At 44.5% G+C, this 17,704-nt stretch overlaps 1 protein-coding gene across 1 annotated transcript in view; it reads right to left on the reverse strand.

Annotated features, from left to right (window-relative positions):
• The window catches only part of LOC139423017 (glutamate receptor 3-like), a 113,452-nt gene extending 105,906 nt beyond the window's left edge, over positions 1-7,546 (reverse strand). The window contains exons 1-2 of the mRNA XM_071174577.1: positions 7,422-7,546; positions 6,727-6,885 (exon numbers count right to left, since the gene is read on the reverse strand). Coding sequence (XP_071030678.1) covers positions 6,727-6,885; positions 7,422-7,509 — 247 coding nt within the window. The 5' untranslated portion in view covers positions 7,510-7,546. The remainder of the gene's footprint in view (positions 1-6,726; positions 6,886-7,421) is intronic.
• Positions 7,547-17,704: the final 10,158 nt, after the last annotated feature.

Raw genomic sequence — 17,704 nt, forward strand, 5'->3', positions numbered from 1 at the left:
AGCTGTATGCAATCTACGCCCTAAAAAAATTGAATGTGCCACCGCCCCTACATTTTATCGTTCACTAAAATAGGAGATAACCTTTTTGAACTGAAAATAACCATTAAAGGGCTCAAAGGGTTCTTTGGGTCAGTATGGTTCCACATAGAACCATCCCCCTTCCCAAAGAACCCTTGAGGACCCCTCATTTTTGTGTGTGTAGTGAGACACCACATAACTTTTCTCACTAGAGAAAATCCTTTGAAAATAATTTGAATAATGCAACTCGTTTTCCACCAACTGAGATGGTTATTTTGTTAGCATTGTCCCACTTTTAACATGATGCATACAATCCGGTCTTACATGTTCCAGGTCTCTTGAATAGAAAAAAACATTTTCTATTTTCGTTAAGTAGGAGACATCTGCTATGTTCAATCTTCAAACTGAATATCCATCTGTTATGCAGATGTTTTGAGGAAGCATGAGAATGCATTAAAGAATGAGTAGCAGCAGATCCACATACCATCCCACATTATTATCAAGTGAGGCTGAGGTGAGAGAATAAAGAGTATCTTCTGCGATGAAAGAACATACAGTATATTCGGAAAGTATTCAGACCCCTTCACTTTTCCCACATTTTGTTACGTTACATCCTTATTCTAAAATTGATTAAAAATAAAAAAATCCTCATCAATCTCATCAATCTACACTACAAAGGGAAGCACAGCCGCGAGCTGCCCAGTGACACGAGCCTACCAGACGAGCTAAATCACTTCTATGCTCGCTTCGAGGCAAGCAACACTGAGGCATGCATGAGAGCATCAACTGTTCCGGATGACTGTGTGATCACGCTCTCCATAGCCGACGTGAGTAAGACCTTTAAAGAGGTCAACATACACAAGGCTGCGGGGCCAGAAGGATTACCAGGACGTGTGCTCCGGGCATGTGCTGACCAACTGGCAGGTGTCTTCACTGACATTTTCAACATGTCCCTGACTGAGTCTGTAAAACCAACATGTTTCAAGCAGACCACCATAGTCCCTGTGCCCAAGAACGCGGCAGGGTAGCCTAGTGTTTAGCGTTGGACTAGTAACCGAAAGGTTGCAAGTTCAAATCCCCGAGCTGACAAGGTACAAATCTGTTGTTCTGCCCCTGAACAAGGCAGTTTACCCACTGTTCCTAGGCCGTCATTGAAAATAAGAATTTGTTCTTAACTGACTTGCCTAGTTAAATAAAAGGTACAATTAAAATGACTATAGACCCATAGCACTCATGTCCGTAGCCATGAAGTGCTTTGAAAGGCTGGGAATGGCTCACATCAACACCATTATCCCAGAAACCCTAGACCTACTCCAATTTGTATACTGCCCAAACAGATCCACAGATGATGCAATCTCTATTGCACTCCACACTGCCCTTTCCCACCTGGACAAAAGGAAGACTTATGTGAGAATGCTATTCATTGACTACAGCTCAGCGTTCAACACCATAGTACCCTCAAAGCTCATCACTAAGCTAAGGATCCTGGGACTAAACACCTCCCTCTGCAACTGCATCCTAGACTTCCTGACGGGCCGCCCCCAGGTGGTGAAGGTAGGTAGCAACACATCTGCCACGCTGATCCTCAACACTGGAGCTCCACAGGGGTGCGTGCTCAGTCCCCTCCTGTACTCCCTGTTCACCCACGACTGCATGGCCAATCACGACTCCAACACCATCATTAAGTTTGCAGAAGACACAACAGTGGTAGGCCTGATCACCGACAACGACGAGACAGCCTATAGGGAGGAGGTCAGAGACCTGGCCGTATGGTGCCAGAAGGGGTGTCAGAAGGTGTCAGAGGAAGGCCCTAAAAATTGTCAAAGACCCCAGACACCCCAGTCATAGACTGTTCTCTCTACTACTGCATGGCAAGCGGTCTTGGACAAAAAGGCTTCTCAACAGTTTTTACCCCCAAGCCATAAGACTCCTGAACAGGTAATCAAATGGCTACCTGGACTATTTGCATTGTGTGCCCCCCCATCCCCTCTTTAATGCTACGGCTACTCTCTGTTCATCATATATGCATAGTCACTTTAACCATATCTACATGTACATACTACCTCAATCAGCCTGACTAACCAGTGTCTGTATGTAGCCTCACTACTTTTATAGCCTCTCTATTGTTCACCTAACACCTTTTTTGCACTATTGCTTAGAGCATATAAGTAAGCATTTCACTGTAAGGTCTACTACACCTGTTGTTTTCGGCGCACGTGACAAATAAACTTTGATTTGATTGTTTTGATTTGAATACCCCATAATGACAAAGCAAAAACCGTTTTTTTTTTACATTTTTGCAAATGTATTAATAATAAAAAACAGAAATACCTTATTTACATAAGTATTCAGTCCCTTTGCTATGGGACAAGAAATTGAGCTCTGGTGCATCTTGTTTCCATTGATCACGCTTTAGATGTTTCTACAACTTTATTGGAGTCCACCTGTGGTAAAATCACTTGATTGGACATGATTTGGAAAGGCACACACCTGTCTATCTATAAGGTCCCGCAGTTGACAGTGCATGTCAGAGCATAAACCAAACCATGAGGTCAAAGGAATTGTTCATAGAGCTCCGAGACAAGATTGTGTAGAGGCACAGATCTGGGGAAGTGTACCAAAACATTTCTGCAGCATTGAAGGTCACCAAGAACACAGTGGCCTCCATCATTCTTAAATAGAAGAAGTTTGGAACCACCAAGACTCTTCCTAGAGCTGGTCACCTGGCCAAACTGAGCAATCGGGAGAGAAGGGACTTGGTCAGGGAGGTGACCAAGAACCCGATGGTCACTCTTACAGAGCTCCAGAGTTCCTCTGTGGAGATGGGAGAATCTTCCAGAAGATCAACCATCTCTGTATCACTCCACCAATCAGGCCTTTATGGTAGAGTGGCCAGACGGTAACCACTCCTCAGTAAAAGGCACATGATAGCCCGCTTGGAGTTTCCAAAAACGCACCTAAAGGACTCTGCCCATGAGGAACTCTTTGGCCTGAAAGCCAAGCATCACGTCTGGAGGAAACCTGGCACCATCCCTACGGTGAAGCATGGTGGTGGCAGCATCATGCTGTGGAGATGTTTTTCAGTGGCAGGGACTGGGAGACTAGTCAGGATCGAAGGAAAGATGAACAGAGAAAAGTACTGAGAGACCCTTGATGAAAACCTGCTCCAGAGCGCTCAGGACCTCAGACTGGGGCGAAGGTTCACCTTCCAACAGGACAATGACTCTAAGCACACAGCCAAGACAATGCAGGAGTGGCTTCGGGACAACTCTCTGAATGTCCTTGAGTGGCCAAGCTAGAGCCTGGACTTGAACACGATCTAACATCTCTGGAGAGACCAGAAAATAGCTGTGCAGTGACGGTCCCCATCTGACAGAGCTCAAGAGGATCTGCAGAGAATAATGGGAGAAACTCCCCAAATACAGGTGTGCCAAGCTTATAGTGTAATACCCAAGAAGACACGAGGATGTAATCGCTGCCAAAGGTGCTTCAACAAAGTACTGAGTAAAGGGTCTGAATATTTATGTAAATGTGATATCAGTTTTTTATTTTTAATGCCTTTGCAAACATTTCTAAAACACAGTTTTTGTTTTGGCATGAAGGGGTATTGTTTGTAGATTGATGAGAGAGAAAAAATTATTTAATCAATTTTAGAATAAGTCTTTAACGTAACAAAATGTGGAAAAGTGAAGGGGTCTGAATACATTCTGAATGCACTGTATATACATATCATCCATTTGATAATTTCATCTGACATTAAAAAGTGTGACTAATAAATAGTAGTAACTGTGTTATTGTCCAACAATGTTAGTGTCTGATGAGGTAACTTTTCTCCATATCTGCCCTCTAATGCTAAATAGATTGAAAAATTACAGTAAGACACAAAAGTTGGAAAAGTGAAAAAACGAATCATCATTATGCGCAATTGTAATCCAATTAGAAATTAAAATATAGAAATACAGTTCAAAGCACTGTATGTAAAATAAATGTATTCTAATCTTCAATTGGCCAGTAATTTAGAAATACATACATGAAGGCTCGAATTCAATAAATGTGAAAAACATGAATATTATTAAAGTGCTACACATTGAAATGTCAGGCTTTGTAGCCTCTCTGGTCAAAGTCAAAGGTTATCCAAGTTGGCTACTAATCTATTTTCTCCCTCTTCTTCTTCGGATGTCATTTTCAAAGGGAAAGTGACATAAACAGATTTGTATTATATCATGGCACTGGTGGTGTTATGAGTGCTTTATGAAGGCTTCATGGAAGTCCGACTTATAATGTTCCCTTCTGATTTTCTGTTGTGTCATGCCATTAACAGACATGGTTTTTAACAAATGGAAATACCACAATACACAAAAACCACACAGAAGGACAAATGTCAATTTGTAACTACAAAATCATCGCAACGAGAGATGGTTTTGCACTTTAATAGATGAGCCCGCAAAGGCATCAAACAAGCTCCACATTTCCTCGTCTTTTTTCTCTTTATTGAGTTACACTGCCATCTGAGTGGCTAATTCTGTTTGCTGACACAGATTTGAATAGTCTGCCTCATCCTTAGAGAAGTACAGTTAGTGAAAAGTTAACATGCCAAAAGAGTGCTTCTGACAGTCCCTGTGGCTCCCAGACACATCCAATGCTGCCAGAGGAAGTCAGTACGATTTTGGAAGCCCACTCTCTGTCCACAACCATTCTCATCTAGAATGAACCAGAGGGTCCCATCGCATGCCATTCGACAAAAACAAATGCAAAGACCTGACATCAGAATACACTCCAACATGTTGAATATTAGATAAGCAAACAGATAAATATAGTTATTTAAGTTAAAAAATAAAGAAAAGCAAACTATAGGTTATTGTCTTCAATAAACACTGCAATACAATACTGAAGCAAAACACGTTTTTTCTTGGGATAGCTAGCTAGCATCAAACTGAGGTTGGCATTGGCTCCTCTTGGAATTTAAAACATTACATTTACTCAAACTAGAAACAGCAAATACTGCATTTAATCACAATGGAAAAATGTGCAACTGAAATGTGCACAGAGCACATGTTTACTTTACTTAGCTTTGCTTGGCAGAAAGGCTCATACCTGCTTGTCAATCATGTGGCAGATATCCATATTCTGTCATATTGATCACTATAGCAACTGGAGGCATTTCATGAATCCTGAAATATCTAAAAGCCATCCATCCGTCCAATTATAGGTCAATTTCTCCACCCCGGCAATCAAATTAAGTAGTCAGTTCCAGAAATGAATGAGAATTCATTCGACAAATCTAAGAGAGGAAAATTATTTTACCAAAACTATCCTCACAGTCACAGTAAAGGGAATTGGTACAAAGTAAATTCAACAACTTACAGCGTAGGCTATAGCAAAATGATGCAACCGGAGATAGGGGGGTTAAATAAAGCCCAACAGTGGGATACACTGCAGGCTTATTCTTGTGCACCCTCATTACAAGCCTATCGCTGTGACCTTACAATAGTGCCCCAAGTGAACAGCAACTAAGAGAGGAGATATAACACTGTCAAGTGCCATTCATTAACTTTTTTTATACCACAGCTACAACACAAGGTAGAGAGAAGCATCTTTGCCAGAGGAATGTGGAATTGTCATTTCAGAGAAATATTAACATACAGTTTTCCAACAGAACAACAGCAACCTCTGTTGAATAGTATCCAAAGGATCGATAAGCATTTCCTACAGATGATAACTGTGATATTCTCAATGACATTATCTCAAGTCTTTTGTGAAATATCCCAGCTATAGACAGACATGACAAGTTTACTGCGTGTCTTCGTATACATTAAACATTTGTACCTGTGTACCATTGTGCTTCATGTGTCAAGATAACTGCTATGCAGTTTAGACATAATGTTTCTCAATTTAGTGTAGACTTGGCTGACCCTAAGCTCTTTTTTTAAATGCTCTTAACGTACACACTTGACTAGTGTACTGTGCATGACAAAACAAAATATCATTTATATCTACTACAGTGTAGGTAACTCACAAAAAAAGTGATATAACAGAGAGCTGAATCTGTCATTTTGATTATTAGGCTATACAGCAATTGCTGCAACAGCCACCTCTTTGGAATATCCACGGCTTCATCTGAAAGGAACTGGGGCTTGTATAATAGTCCAACTTTCTTTGACAATCATAGTGGTGTGAAAAAAGTTTTTTTGCATACAAAAGATAGTATATCCGGACAGGAAAGAATTAACAGATAAACTATAAAAGATCAACCATATTTTGAATCTTTAACAATTACTCCAGCTTAAAATAAGCTGTATATCCTGAAATAACTATGCCACTTAAAAGCTCATAAAGCTGACATTGACACACAACAGTAATGTAATGTTTTCATGCGGTGTTTTCATTCAGTGTTTTTCTGGAATTGTTCTCATCAATTTGACCCAACCCTATACCCTACCATCAGCAAAGCGATGTGCAGTGACAGCTCAGAAGACTTGTGGGATGATTGTCTTCTAATGCTATAGCAATTCGCCTACAATCAATGTAATAAATTACATAGGCGTCAAGCCAATGCCACTGTGGATATAGCCCCCAAGTCGGTGCAGTAGCCGCTCATAATACATTGAGAGGGGTGGGGGGGGGGGGGGGGGGGGGGGGGCAGTGCCCTCCATATGTGTCGTTAATTAAATGAAATACATTGCCATCATTTAGTGTCGTGGTACTCACACGCATGTGTGACGGAGAAGCTGTTGGAGGATTCGAGGTTGTCTACATTATAATTGAGATGGAAAGGTTTCTCCGTCACATTCTGATTGGTATTATACAGCTGAACAGCGAACCTGAAGGCGCTGTGCTCCTGCACTGTAGAGCGCATAAAAAGCCCACCTATAAACGAAAGAGGAGAGGAGAATGGGAAGAATTGCCTAGGTTAGTTCCTCTTATTCCGTTTCATTAAAACATAGTATGACATCAATATCAGCCCTTATCATTTATTTTCTATCACTGACGACAAATGATCAGTCCTATTTTACGCACCAAGGTATTTCACATTACTAAATGGATGAACATCGCTTAATCTAGAATAAACATCAACCAATGAATTCTACTGTGATTAATTTATTAATGTAAAATCTATACTGGCCAGTGAAGTGGTGGAAAGTTCTGCATGAAGATACTTGAATAGGCAAGTATGTGAAACTTTTGGTAATTTATTTTACCCTCCCCCCACTCTTAAACGCATTGTTTCTCATAGCTAGTCTGCTACCTCTCCTTAGGGTATGACTGATGAACTTGACAATGAATTATGCAAATAATAATCAGTGCAAATGAAGTCAACACCACACAAGCTTTTAATGTACATTTATCTCGTTTTCTTTTTAGGCTAAAGAAAAAACATCTTAGTTATTTCAAATATAACTTACCTATATTTATCTGGTTTGGAAACGCTCCATGCGATTTACCAAAAAGCCACACACAAAAAAGGACAGTCGCTATTATGCGATGGCCCATTTTATCAGACCTCAGAATTTAACTCCTCAAACGAATCTGATATGTAGGTACACAAGCCTATTCGCAGAGAAAATCCGCCAGATGTGCAAGGAGCTCTCAGCCTCTCACTGTGGACTACGAGTGACATACATTGAACTGCGAGCCGAACTGCAGCAGAGCGAATCTTCTTCCGTTGAGAAAAAAGGCACAGACTTTCTCAAAGATGGTTGCGGAGCGAGAAGATTATATTTTTGTGAATAAGGATCCAATTGAGCCAGCAGGGGGACGTTGATTATACTTGATCTGACGTTGAATTATAACAGCATCCTCGCCATGCCGCCACTGCAGACATGTGGGCTGGGAAGAATCAGCGCGGACACAGCTATACAGTGTTTGTCTGCATGGTGCACAGACAAAGCGAGTCCAGATATGATGGTCTCTACTCTGTAGTCAAGTGGGCTAGTTGAGGGAAAGTGACATTTTTGGTATTCTTTAGTGCATGTTCTATAGCCTATCTGGTGAAGATGTAATGATTCTATATGAAGAAATAAGCATTAGGCTATGTGATTTTCCTAAATATATGACAGTTAAATTATAATGGATGCCAGGAAAATTGGTGACCATTTATTTAATCTCCTGTGTAATTGGTCTCTGGAGATATTCCTGAAGACATGAAAAGTTTTTTTTATCTCCTGAACTAAACCTGTAAGTAACCCAGGCCCAGCCCAGGTGTTAGGTAGACTTCAAGTCCTATGAGTAAGTCAAATATATTTTCCATCAAAATAGTTCCTATGACAATGAAAGTGAATGAGTGCCACTTCAGGTTTTCATTAAAATAATTCCTTCCATGATTGCAGTCGTCTGCGCTGCCTGCCTGTCAGTATCTTTGGAGCGAATGTGATTGAGTCTGTCAGTTATTCATTCTGGGGTTACTGTGTAATGTGAAACAGGTGCTGTTGCAGGGCCCTATCAGACCCACGCCATCCAACCCCTTTTCATCAAGCCAAACTATGCCTCCAGTCACAGGCAGGCACCAAGAGAAAAGGGATGTGATGTTCCATCCTGGGGAGTGAAATCCCTCCCAGCGCTGGAGAGCTCTCGCCTACAGCAGGTTGGAAATGTTCATTAGTATTGCGGAGGAGTTTCACACTGATGCTTGCTGAGGGACTTAGTGCAGTTATAAAGGTATCAGTCATCTTCTATAACCTCTATACAGTACATACTGTAGTATACAACCACTCACTACACTAAGTATACAAAACATGAAGAACACCTGCTCTTTCCATGACATACACAGACCAAGTGAATCCAGGTGAAAGCTATGATCCCTTATTGATGTGTAGATGAAGGGAAGGAGACAGGTTAAAGAAAGGGGGGGGGGGGGTGCAACTAAATATTAGGAATGTTTGTATGTTGGTATACTCAGTGTATACTGTGGTTCATGTGATTCTTCAAAACAATGATAATTCACACTCTAGCACAGCTATATCAACCCACTGTAGCCTGGCTATGAATAAGGAGATATAGATTACATTATTGAAGCTCTTTGTTCAGAGAGTCCGTGTGTACTGTTGGAGAGCCAAGGGCAAGTCAGCTAATCATTACCGCTTTCTGTTAGGAAGAGGCTGATGCAGACCCAGCCTAGCAGAACAGGTCAGACTGTATTGACCCAGATTAATCAGAGGGATTTAATGCTTGGCATTACAACTCTGATGTTAATTTACAGTTAACTCACTGTAGTAGGGCCAGAGCAGTGGTGCTGTGCTGCACAAATGTTGGGTGATTTCCTTCCAGGAGCAAAAGTGATTTGGGTGTACAAAACATTAGGAATGTTATGCACGTGAGTGAGGACCCAAAAGCGGTTTAACAAAAACAGAGTCCTTTAATGTCAAAACACAGGTAAGACATAGATCCTCTTCAAATGTATATGATGGCAAAATAAACAACCCGCAGAGAGGGCGACAAATGAAACATAAAGTCCTTCTGAAATCACAGAAGAGTGCCCCTTCTAGCAGCAGAGGAGAATAGCTGGGTTAGAGTCCCCTTCTAGCAGCAGAGGAGAATAGCTGGGTTAGCGGCGACAGACTGCTGGTCTCTCTGGGTAGGCGCGGGTCGTAGAGGACAGAGGTACCTGATCACACGTAGCATCAGATGAACAGGCAGATTCCGACAGGACAGGACAAGGGTGAAGCAAACGAGACGATAGTTTGGTTCTGGCATGAGAAACTCAAACGAGAATCTGACAAAGACAGAAGCAGGAACAGAGAGAGAAATAGAGACCTAATCAGAGGGAAAAAAGGGAACAGGTGGGAAAAGGGTGAACGAGGTAGTTAGAGAAGATGAGGAGCAGCTGGGGGAAGGAGAGGAAGAGAAGGTAACCTAATACGACCAGCAGAGGGAGACGGAGTAAAGAGAAACAACAGGAACAAGACATAATATGACAATACATGACAGTACCCCCCCACTCACCGAGCGCCTCCTGGCGCACTCGAGGAGGAAACCTGGCGGCAACGGAGGAAATCATCGATCAGCGAACGGTCCAGCACGTCCCGAGAGGGAACCCAACTCCTTTCCTCAGGACCGTACCCCTCCCAATCCACTAGGTACTGATGACCACGGCCCCGAGGACGCATGTCCAAAATCTTACGGACCCTGTAGATAGGTGCGCCCTCGACAAGGATGGGGGGGGGGGAAAGACGAGCGGGGGCGCGAAGAACGGGCTTAACACAGGAGACATGGAAGACCGGGTGGACGCGACAAAGATATCGCGGAAGAAGAAGTCGCACTGCGACAGGATTAATGATCTGAGAAATACGGAACGGACCAATGAACCGCGGGGTCAACTTGCGAGAAGCTGTCTTAAGGGGAAGGTTCTGAGTGGAGAGCCAAACTCTCTGACCGCGACAATATCTAGGACTCTTAGTTCTACGCTTATTAGCGGCTCTCACAGTCTGCGCCCTATAACGGCAAAGTGCAGACCTGACCCTCTTCCAGGTGTGCTCGCAACGTTGGACAAAAGCCTGAGCGGAGGGGACGCTGGACTCGGCGAACTGAGACGAGAACAGTGGAGGCTGGTACCCGAGGCTACTCTGAAAAGGAGATAGCCCAGTCGCAGACGAAGGAAGCGAGTTGTGGGCGTATTCTGCCCAGGGGAGCTGTTCTGACCAAGACGCAGGGTTACGAAAAGAAAGACTGCGTAAGATGCGACCAATAGTCTGATTGGCCCGTTCTGCTTGACCGTTAGACTGGGGGTGAAAGCCGGAAGAGAGACTGACGGAAGCCCCAATCAAACGGCAAAACTCCCTCCAAAATTGAGACGTGAATTGCGGACCCCTGTCCGAAACGACGTCTGACGGAAGGCCATGAATTCTGAAAACATTCTCGATGATGATTTGTGCCGTTTCTTTAGCAGAAGGGAGCTTAGCGAGGGGAATAAAATGAGCCGCCTTAGAGAACCTATCGACAACCGTAAGAATAACAGTCTTCCCCGCTGACGAAGGCAGTCCGGTGATAAAATCTAAGGCGATGTGAGACCACGGTCGAGAGGGAATGGGAAGCGGTCTGAGACGGCCGGCAGGAGGGGAGTTACCGGACTTAGTCTGCGCGCAGACCGAACAAGCAGCCACGAAACGACGCGTGTCATGCTCCCGAGTGGGCCACCAAAAACGCTGGCGAATGGAAGCAAGCGTACCCCGAACGCCGGGGTGGCCGGCTAACTTGGCAGAGTGAGCCCACTGAAGAATGGCCAGACGAGTAGGAACGGGAACGAAAAGAAGGTTCCTAGGACAAGCGCGCGGCGACGGAGTGTGAGTGAGTGCTTGCTTTACCTGCCTCTCAATTCCCCAGACAGTCAACCCGACAACACGCCCCTCAGGGAGAATCCCCTCGGGGTCAGTGGAGGCTACTGAAGAACTGAAGAGACGAGATAAAGCATCAGGCTTGGTGTTCTTAGAGCCCGGACGATAAGAAATTACGAACTCAAAACGAGCGAAAAACAGCGCCCAACGAGCCTGACGCGCATTAAGTCGTTTGGCAGAACGGATGTACTTAAGGTTCCTATGGTCAGTCCAAACGACAAAAGGAACGGTCGCCCCCTCCAACCACTGTCGCCATTCGCCTAGGGCTAAGCGGATGGCGAGCAGTTCGCGGTTTCCCACATCATAGTTACGTTCCGACGACGACAGGCGATGAGAAAAATACGTGCAAGGGTGGACCTTGTCGTCAGAGAGGGAGCGCTGAGAAAGAATGGCTCCCACGCCCACCTCTGACGCGTCAACCTCGACAACGAACTGTCTAGAGACGTCAGGTGTAACAAGGATAGGTGCGGATGCAAAACGATTCTTGAGGAGATCAAAAGCTCCCTGGGCGGAAACTGACCACTTAAAGCACGTCTTGACAGAAGTAAGGGCTGTGAGAGGAGCTGCCACCTGACCGAAATTACGGATGAAACGACGATAGAAATTTGCGAAGCCGAGAAAGCGCTGCAGCTCGACGCTTGACTTAGGGACGGGCCAATCAATGACAGCTTGGACCTTAGCGGGATCCATCTTAATGCCTTCAGCGGAAATAACAGAACCGAGAAATGTGACGGAGGAGGCATGAAAAGTGCACTTCTCAGCCTTCACAAAAAGACAATTCTCTAAAAGGCGCTGGAGGACACGTCGAACGTGCTGAACATGAATCTGGAGTGACGGTGAAAAAATCAGGATATCGTCAAGGTAAACGAAAACAAAGATGTTCAGCATGTCTCTCAGGACGTCATTGACTAATGCCTGAAAGACAGCTGGAGCGTTAGCGAGGCCGAAAGGAAGAACCCGGTATTCAAAGTGCCCTAACGGAGTGTTAAACGCCGTCTTCCACTCGTCCCCCTCCCTGATGCGCACGAGATGGTAAGCGTTACGAAGGTCCAACTTAGTAAAAAACCTGGCTCCCTGCAGGATCTCGAAGGCTGAAGACATAAGAGGGAGCGGATAACGATTCTTCACTGTTATGTCATTCAGCCCTCGATAATCTATGCAGGGGCGCAGGGACCCGTCCTTCTTCTTAACAAAAAAAAACCCCGCTCCGGCGGGAGAGGAGGAGGGGACTATGGTACCGGCGTCAAGAGCTACAGACAAATAATCTTCGAGAGCCTTACGTTCGGGAGCCGACAGAGAGTATAGTCTACCCCGGGGGGGAGTGGTTCCCGGAAGGAGATCAATACTACAATCATACGACCGGTGTGGAGGAAGAGAGGTGGCCCTGGACTGACTGAACACCGTGCGCAGATCGTGATATTCCTCCTGCACCCCTGTCAAATCACCAGGCTCCTTCTGTGAAGAAGAGACAGAGGAAACAGGAGGGATAGCAGACATTAAACATTTCACATGACAAGAGACGTTCCAGGAGAGGATAGAATTACTAGACCAATTAATAGAAGGATTATGACAAACTAGCCAGGGATGGCCCAAAACAACAGGTGTAAAAGGTGAACGAAAAATTAAAAAAGAAAGGGTTTCGCTATGATTACCAGAGACAGTGAGGGTTAAAGGTAGCGTCTCACGCTGAATCCTGGGGAGAGGACTACCATCCAAAGCGAACAAGGCCGTGGGCTCCCTTAACTGTCTGAGAGGAATGTCATGTTCCCGAGCCCAGGTCTCGTCCATAAAACAGCCCTCCGCCCCAGAGTCTATCAAGGCACTGCAGGAAGCTGACGAACCGGTCCAGCGTAGATGGACCGACAAGGTAGTGCAGGATCTTGAAGGAGAGACCAGAGTAGTAGCGCTCACCAGTAGCCCTCGGCTTACTGATGAGCTCTGGCTTTTACTGGACATGAAGTGACAAAATGACCAGCGGAACCGCAATAGAGACAGAGGCGGTTGGTGATTCTCCGTTCCCTCTCCTTAGTCGAGATGCAGATACCCCCCAGCTGCATAGGCTCAGCACCTGAGCCGGCGGAGGAAGATGGTAGTGATGCGGAGAGGGGGGCAACGGAGAACGCGAGCTCCTTTCCACGAGCTCGGTGACGAAGATCAACACGTCGCTCTATGCGAATAGCGAGTTCAATCAAGGAATCCACGCTGGAAGGAACCTCCCGGGAGAGAATCTCATCCTTTACCTCCGCGCGGAGACCCTCCAGAAAACGAGCGAGCAAAGCCGGCTCGTTCCAGTCACTGGAGGCAGCAAGAGTGCGAAACTCAATAGAGTAATCTGTTATGGATCGATTACCTTGACATAGGGAAGACAGGACCCTGGAAGCTTCCTCCCCAAAAACAGAACGATCAAAAACCCGTATCATCTCCTCCTTAAAGTCCTGATACTGGTTAGTACACTCAGCCCTCGCCTCCCAGATTGCCGTGCCCCACTCACGAGCCCGTCCAGTAAGGATAGATATGACGTAGGCGATACGAGCTGTGCTCCTGGAGTAAGTGTTGGGCTGGAGAGAAAACACAATATCACACTGGGTGAGGAACGAGCGGCATTCAGTGGGCTCCCCAGAGTAACACGGCGGGTTATTGATTCTGGGCTCCGGAGATTCGAAAGCCCTGGAAGTGGCCGGTGGATCGAGGCGGAGATGGTGAATCTGTTCTGTGAGGTTGGAGACTTGGGCGGCCAGGGTCTCAACGGCATGTCGAGCAGCAGACAATTCCTGCTCGTGTCTGCCTAGCATCGCTCCCTGGATCTCGACGGCTGAGTGGAGAGGATCCGAAGTCGCTGGGTCCATTCTTGGTCAGATTCTTCTGTTATGCACGTGAGTGAGGACCCAAAAGCGGTTTAACAAAAACAGAGTCCTTTAATGTCAAAACACAGGTAAGACATAGATCCTCTTCAAATGTATATGATGGCAAAATAAACAACCCGCAGAGAGGGCGACAAATGAAACATAAAGTCCTTCTGAAATCACAGAAGAGTGCCCCTTCTAGCAGCAGAGGAGAATAGCTGGGTTAGAGTCCCCTTCTAGCAGCAGAGGAGAATAGCTGGGTTAGCGGTGACAGACTGCTGGTCTCTCTGGGTAGGCGCGGGTCGTAGAGGACAGAGGTACCTGATCACACGTAGCATCAGATGAACAGGCAGATTCCGACAGGACAGGACAAGGGTGAAGCAAACGAGACGATAGTTTGGTTCTGGCATGAGAAACTCAAACGAGAATCTGACAAAGACAGAAGCAGGAACAGAGAGAGAAATAGAGACCTAATCAGAGGGAAAAAAGGGAACAGGTGGGAAAAGGGTGAACGAGGTAGTTAGAGAAGATGAGGAGCAGCTGGGGGAAGGAGAGGAAGAGAAGGTAACCTAATACGACCAGCAGAGGGAGACGGAGTGAAGAGAAAGAACAGGAACAAGACATAATATGACAATACATGACAAGGAACAACACCCAAATGACATCCAGCCAACTTGACACAACTGTGGGAAGCATTGGAGTCAACATGGGCTAGAATCCCTGTGGAACGCTTTTGACACCTTGTAGAGTCCATGCCCCAACGAAGTGAGGCTGTTCTGACGGGAAAAATGTGTGTAACTCAATATTAGGAAGGTGTTCCTAATGTTTTGTACACTCTGCCTCTGTAAGACCTCACAGATTTGGTGAACTACACATTCTACTTTAAAAGCTCATAAAGCTGACATTGACACACAACAGTAATGTAAGGCTGTGTAAAAGTATTACATTTGTTCCTGTGCGCTCAAAAACAAACTCAGACTTAATTTGACTGAGTTTGTGGCAAAGCTGGCGCTTCACGTTCACTGAGGTGTGTATGTCATCAGGATGAGAGCCATCAGAGACAAACTCATCCAGATATAATATACAGGACCCCTCTGAAATGAACCGTTGAAAGGAGAATGGTGAGGTGATGAGGATGCTACTACGTCTGAAACATCTCAGCAGGGAAGAATAGGGAGAACAAGGAAACCATGGTCAAGCTAAATAGAATGGGTAGGGAAAGGAGAAGAGTGGAGCAAGAGGAGATGAGACAGGCAGTCAGGGGGAGATGCAGCATGACACTAAGGCCGGTCTGTGCTCACACACTCTCTGAAGACATGAAAATGTGCTTTAGCTTTTTAAACAATGAGCAGCCAGCTGAGTATTCTTTCCATGCAATAGTGAATTCACGATCTAAATCAGGGATGGGCAACTTTTATTGGGGTTAGGGCCACAAAAAACTTGAACTCATCATGGTGGGCCGCATCGTGCCATCCTACACATTTTGTCATGGGGTGTAGAGAAAATGTTGAAGCTAGTTTGCTTCAATTATACACATTTTGCCATGGGGCGGAGAGAAGATTTGGCAATTTTATAACTAATTTCATGCACATTTTTACATTTAAAAGTTCATTTTGTGCAATCTTACTCCTTTTGCCATGCGGTGGAGAGGAAAAGTAGCAGTTTTACAGCTAATTTCATGCAATTCTACAAATTTTGCCATAGGGTGGAGAGAAATGTTAACAGTTTTGAAAATGATATCTGAGTGAGACTGACTAACAAAATCAGTGGGGGCACCTGGGGCTCTAATTCGACCTTGATTACTACAAGTTTAGAAAGCTGATCTCTAGACTAATTTACTAATCTAAAACATTTTAGCTGACATGGGCAAATTGAGTGGCTATCAGCGACTGACATACTGTAACAAGAGAAAAACTGTTGAAGCACAACCAAATTTCAAATTGCATCTTGTGTATTCTACTATTCTACTTCGCAACAGTAAGTTGAAACCTTGACTGAGTTCCAAGGGGGGCCTTCTTAAGCCCCCCATCACTGATCTAAATGTGTGTACTGTTGGTGTTTCATTATTTGCTGCTATGTACTTTTATTATGTGCTACATTTAAAAAGAGATTCGGTGCAGACAAGGGCCTATTATGCTAGCCTGAGACATTTTCTTCAAACTATCCTAAGCATGCAAAGAAGGCTGCATATCTCTGGCGAAGCTAGCTTTTCATCATATTATAATGAAACACACAAGTATGAACCGCACAAGTATGCGCGAGCACACACACACAATCTGTGTGTGTATTCAACAAGACCCCACTGAGTGTAAATGCTAGTCGGCCATTCCAGCACCTCCTAAGGAATTTAAGTGAACATGCCATTCAGACACTGTAGACCATATGGCTAGTACAATTAATGACACAGTCTAATTTTGGCATCTCCCCAAAGATAGCTTTATTCAGCTCTGTGATGACATCACACAAACAAACCATATCCCCAGGCTAAATACTGTCGCGAGGAACTATTTTATTTTCTTTAAATGTTAATATGTTTTATTTAATCCCAGTTTACCAACAGAAGAGACACACACATGTCATCATCCATAGAGATGCAGTAAGAACGTCACCACTATTTAACAGATCTCTACCACCATGTTTGTCTGGTAACCTTATTTCTGCCTGCTGGGGGCCTGACTGGTTGGTGGAGACATTAGTAGATTTGTAATCATCAGAAGTTATATTTTATATATATATATATATATATATATATATATATATATACAGTGCCTTGCGAAAGTATTCGGCCCCCTTGAACTTTGCGACCTTTTGCCACATTTCAGGCTTCAAACATAAAAATATAAAACTGTATTTTTTTGTGAAGAATCAACAACAAGTGGGACACAATCATGAAGTGGAACGACATTTATTGGATATTTCAAACTTTTTTAACAAATCAAAAACTGAAAAATTGGGCGTGCAAAATTATTCAGCCCCCTTAAGTTAATACTTTGTAGCGCCACCTTTTGCTGCGATTACAGCTGTAAGTCACTTGGGGTATGCCTCTATCAGTTTTGCACATCGAGAGACTGAAATTTTTTCCCATTCCTCCTTGCAAAACAGCTCGAGGTCAGTGAGGTTGGATGGAGAGCATTTGTGAACAGCAGTTTTCAGTTCTTTCCACAGATTCTCGATTGGATTCAGGTCTGGACTTTGACTTGGCCATTCTAACACCTGGATATGTTTATTTTTGAACCATTCCATTGTAGATTTTGCTTTATGTTTTGGATCATTGTCTTGTTGGAAGACAAATCTCCGTCCCAGTCTCAGGTCTTTTGCCGACTCCATCAGGTTTTCTTCCAGAATGGTCCTGTATTTGGCTCCATCCATCTTCCCATCAATTTTAACCATCTTCCCTGTCCCTGCTGAAGAAAAGCAGGCCCAAACCATGATGCTGCCACCACCATGTTTGACAGTGGGGATGGTGTGTTCAGCTGTGTTGCTTTTACGCCAAACATAACGTTTTGCATTGTTGCC

This window comes from Oncorhynchus clarkii, chromosome 12 (assembly GCF_045791955.1).
Source record: "Oncorhynchus clarkii lewisi isolate Uvic-CL-2024 chromosome 12, UVic_Ocla_1.0, whole genome shotgun sequence".
Taxonomy (NCBI): Eukaryota; Metazoa; Chordata; class Actinopteri; order Salmoniformes; family Salmonidae; genus Oncorhynchus; species Oncorhynchus clarkii.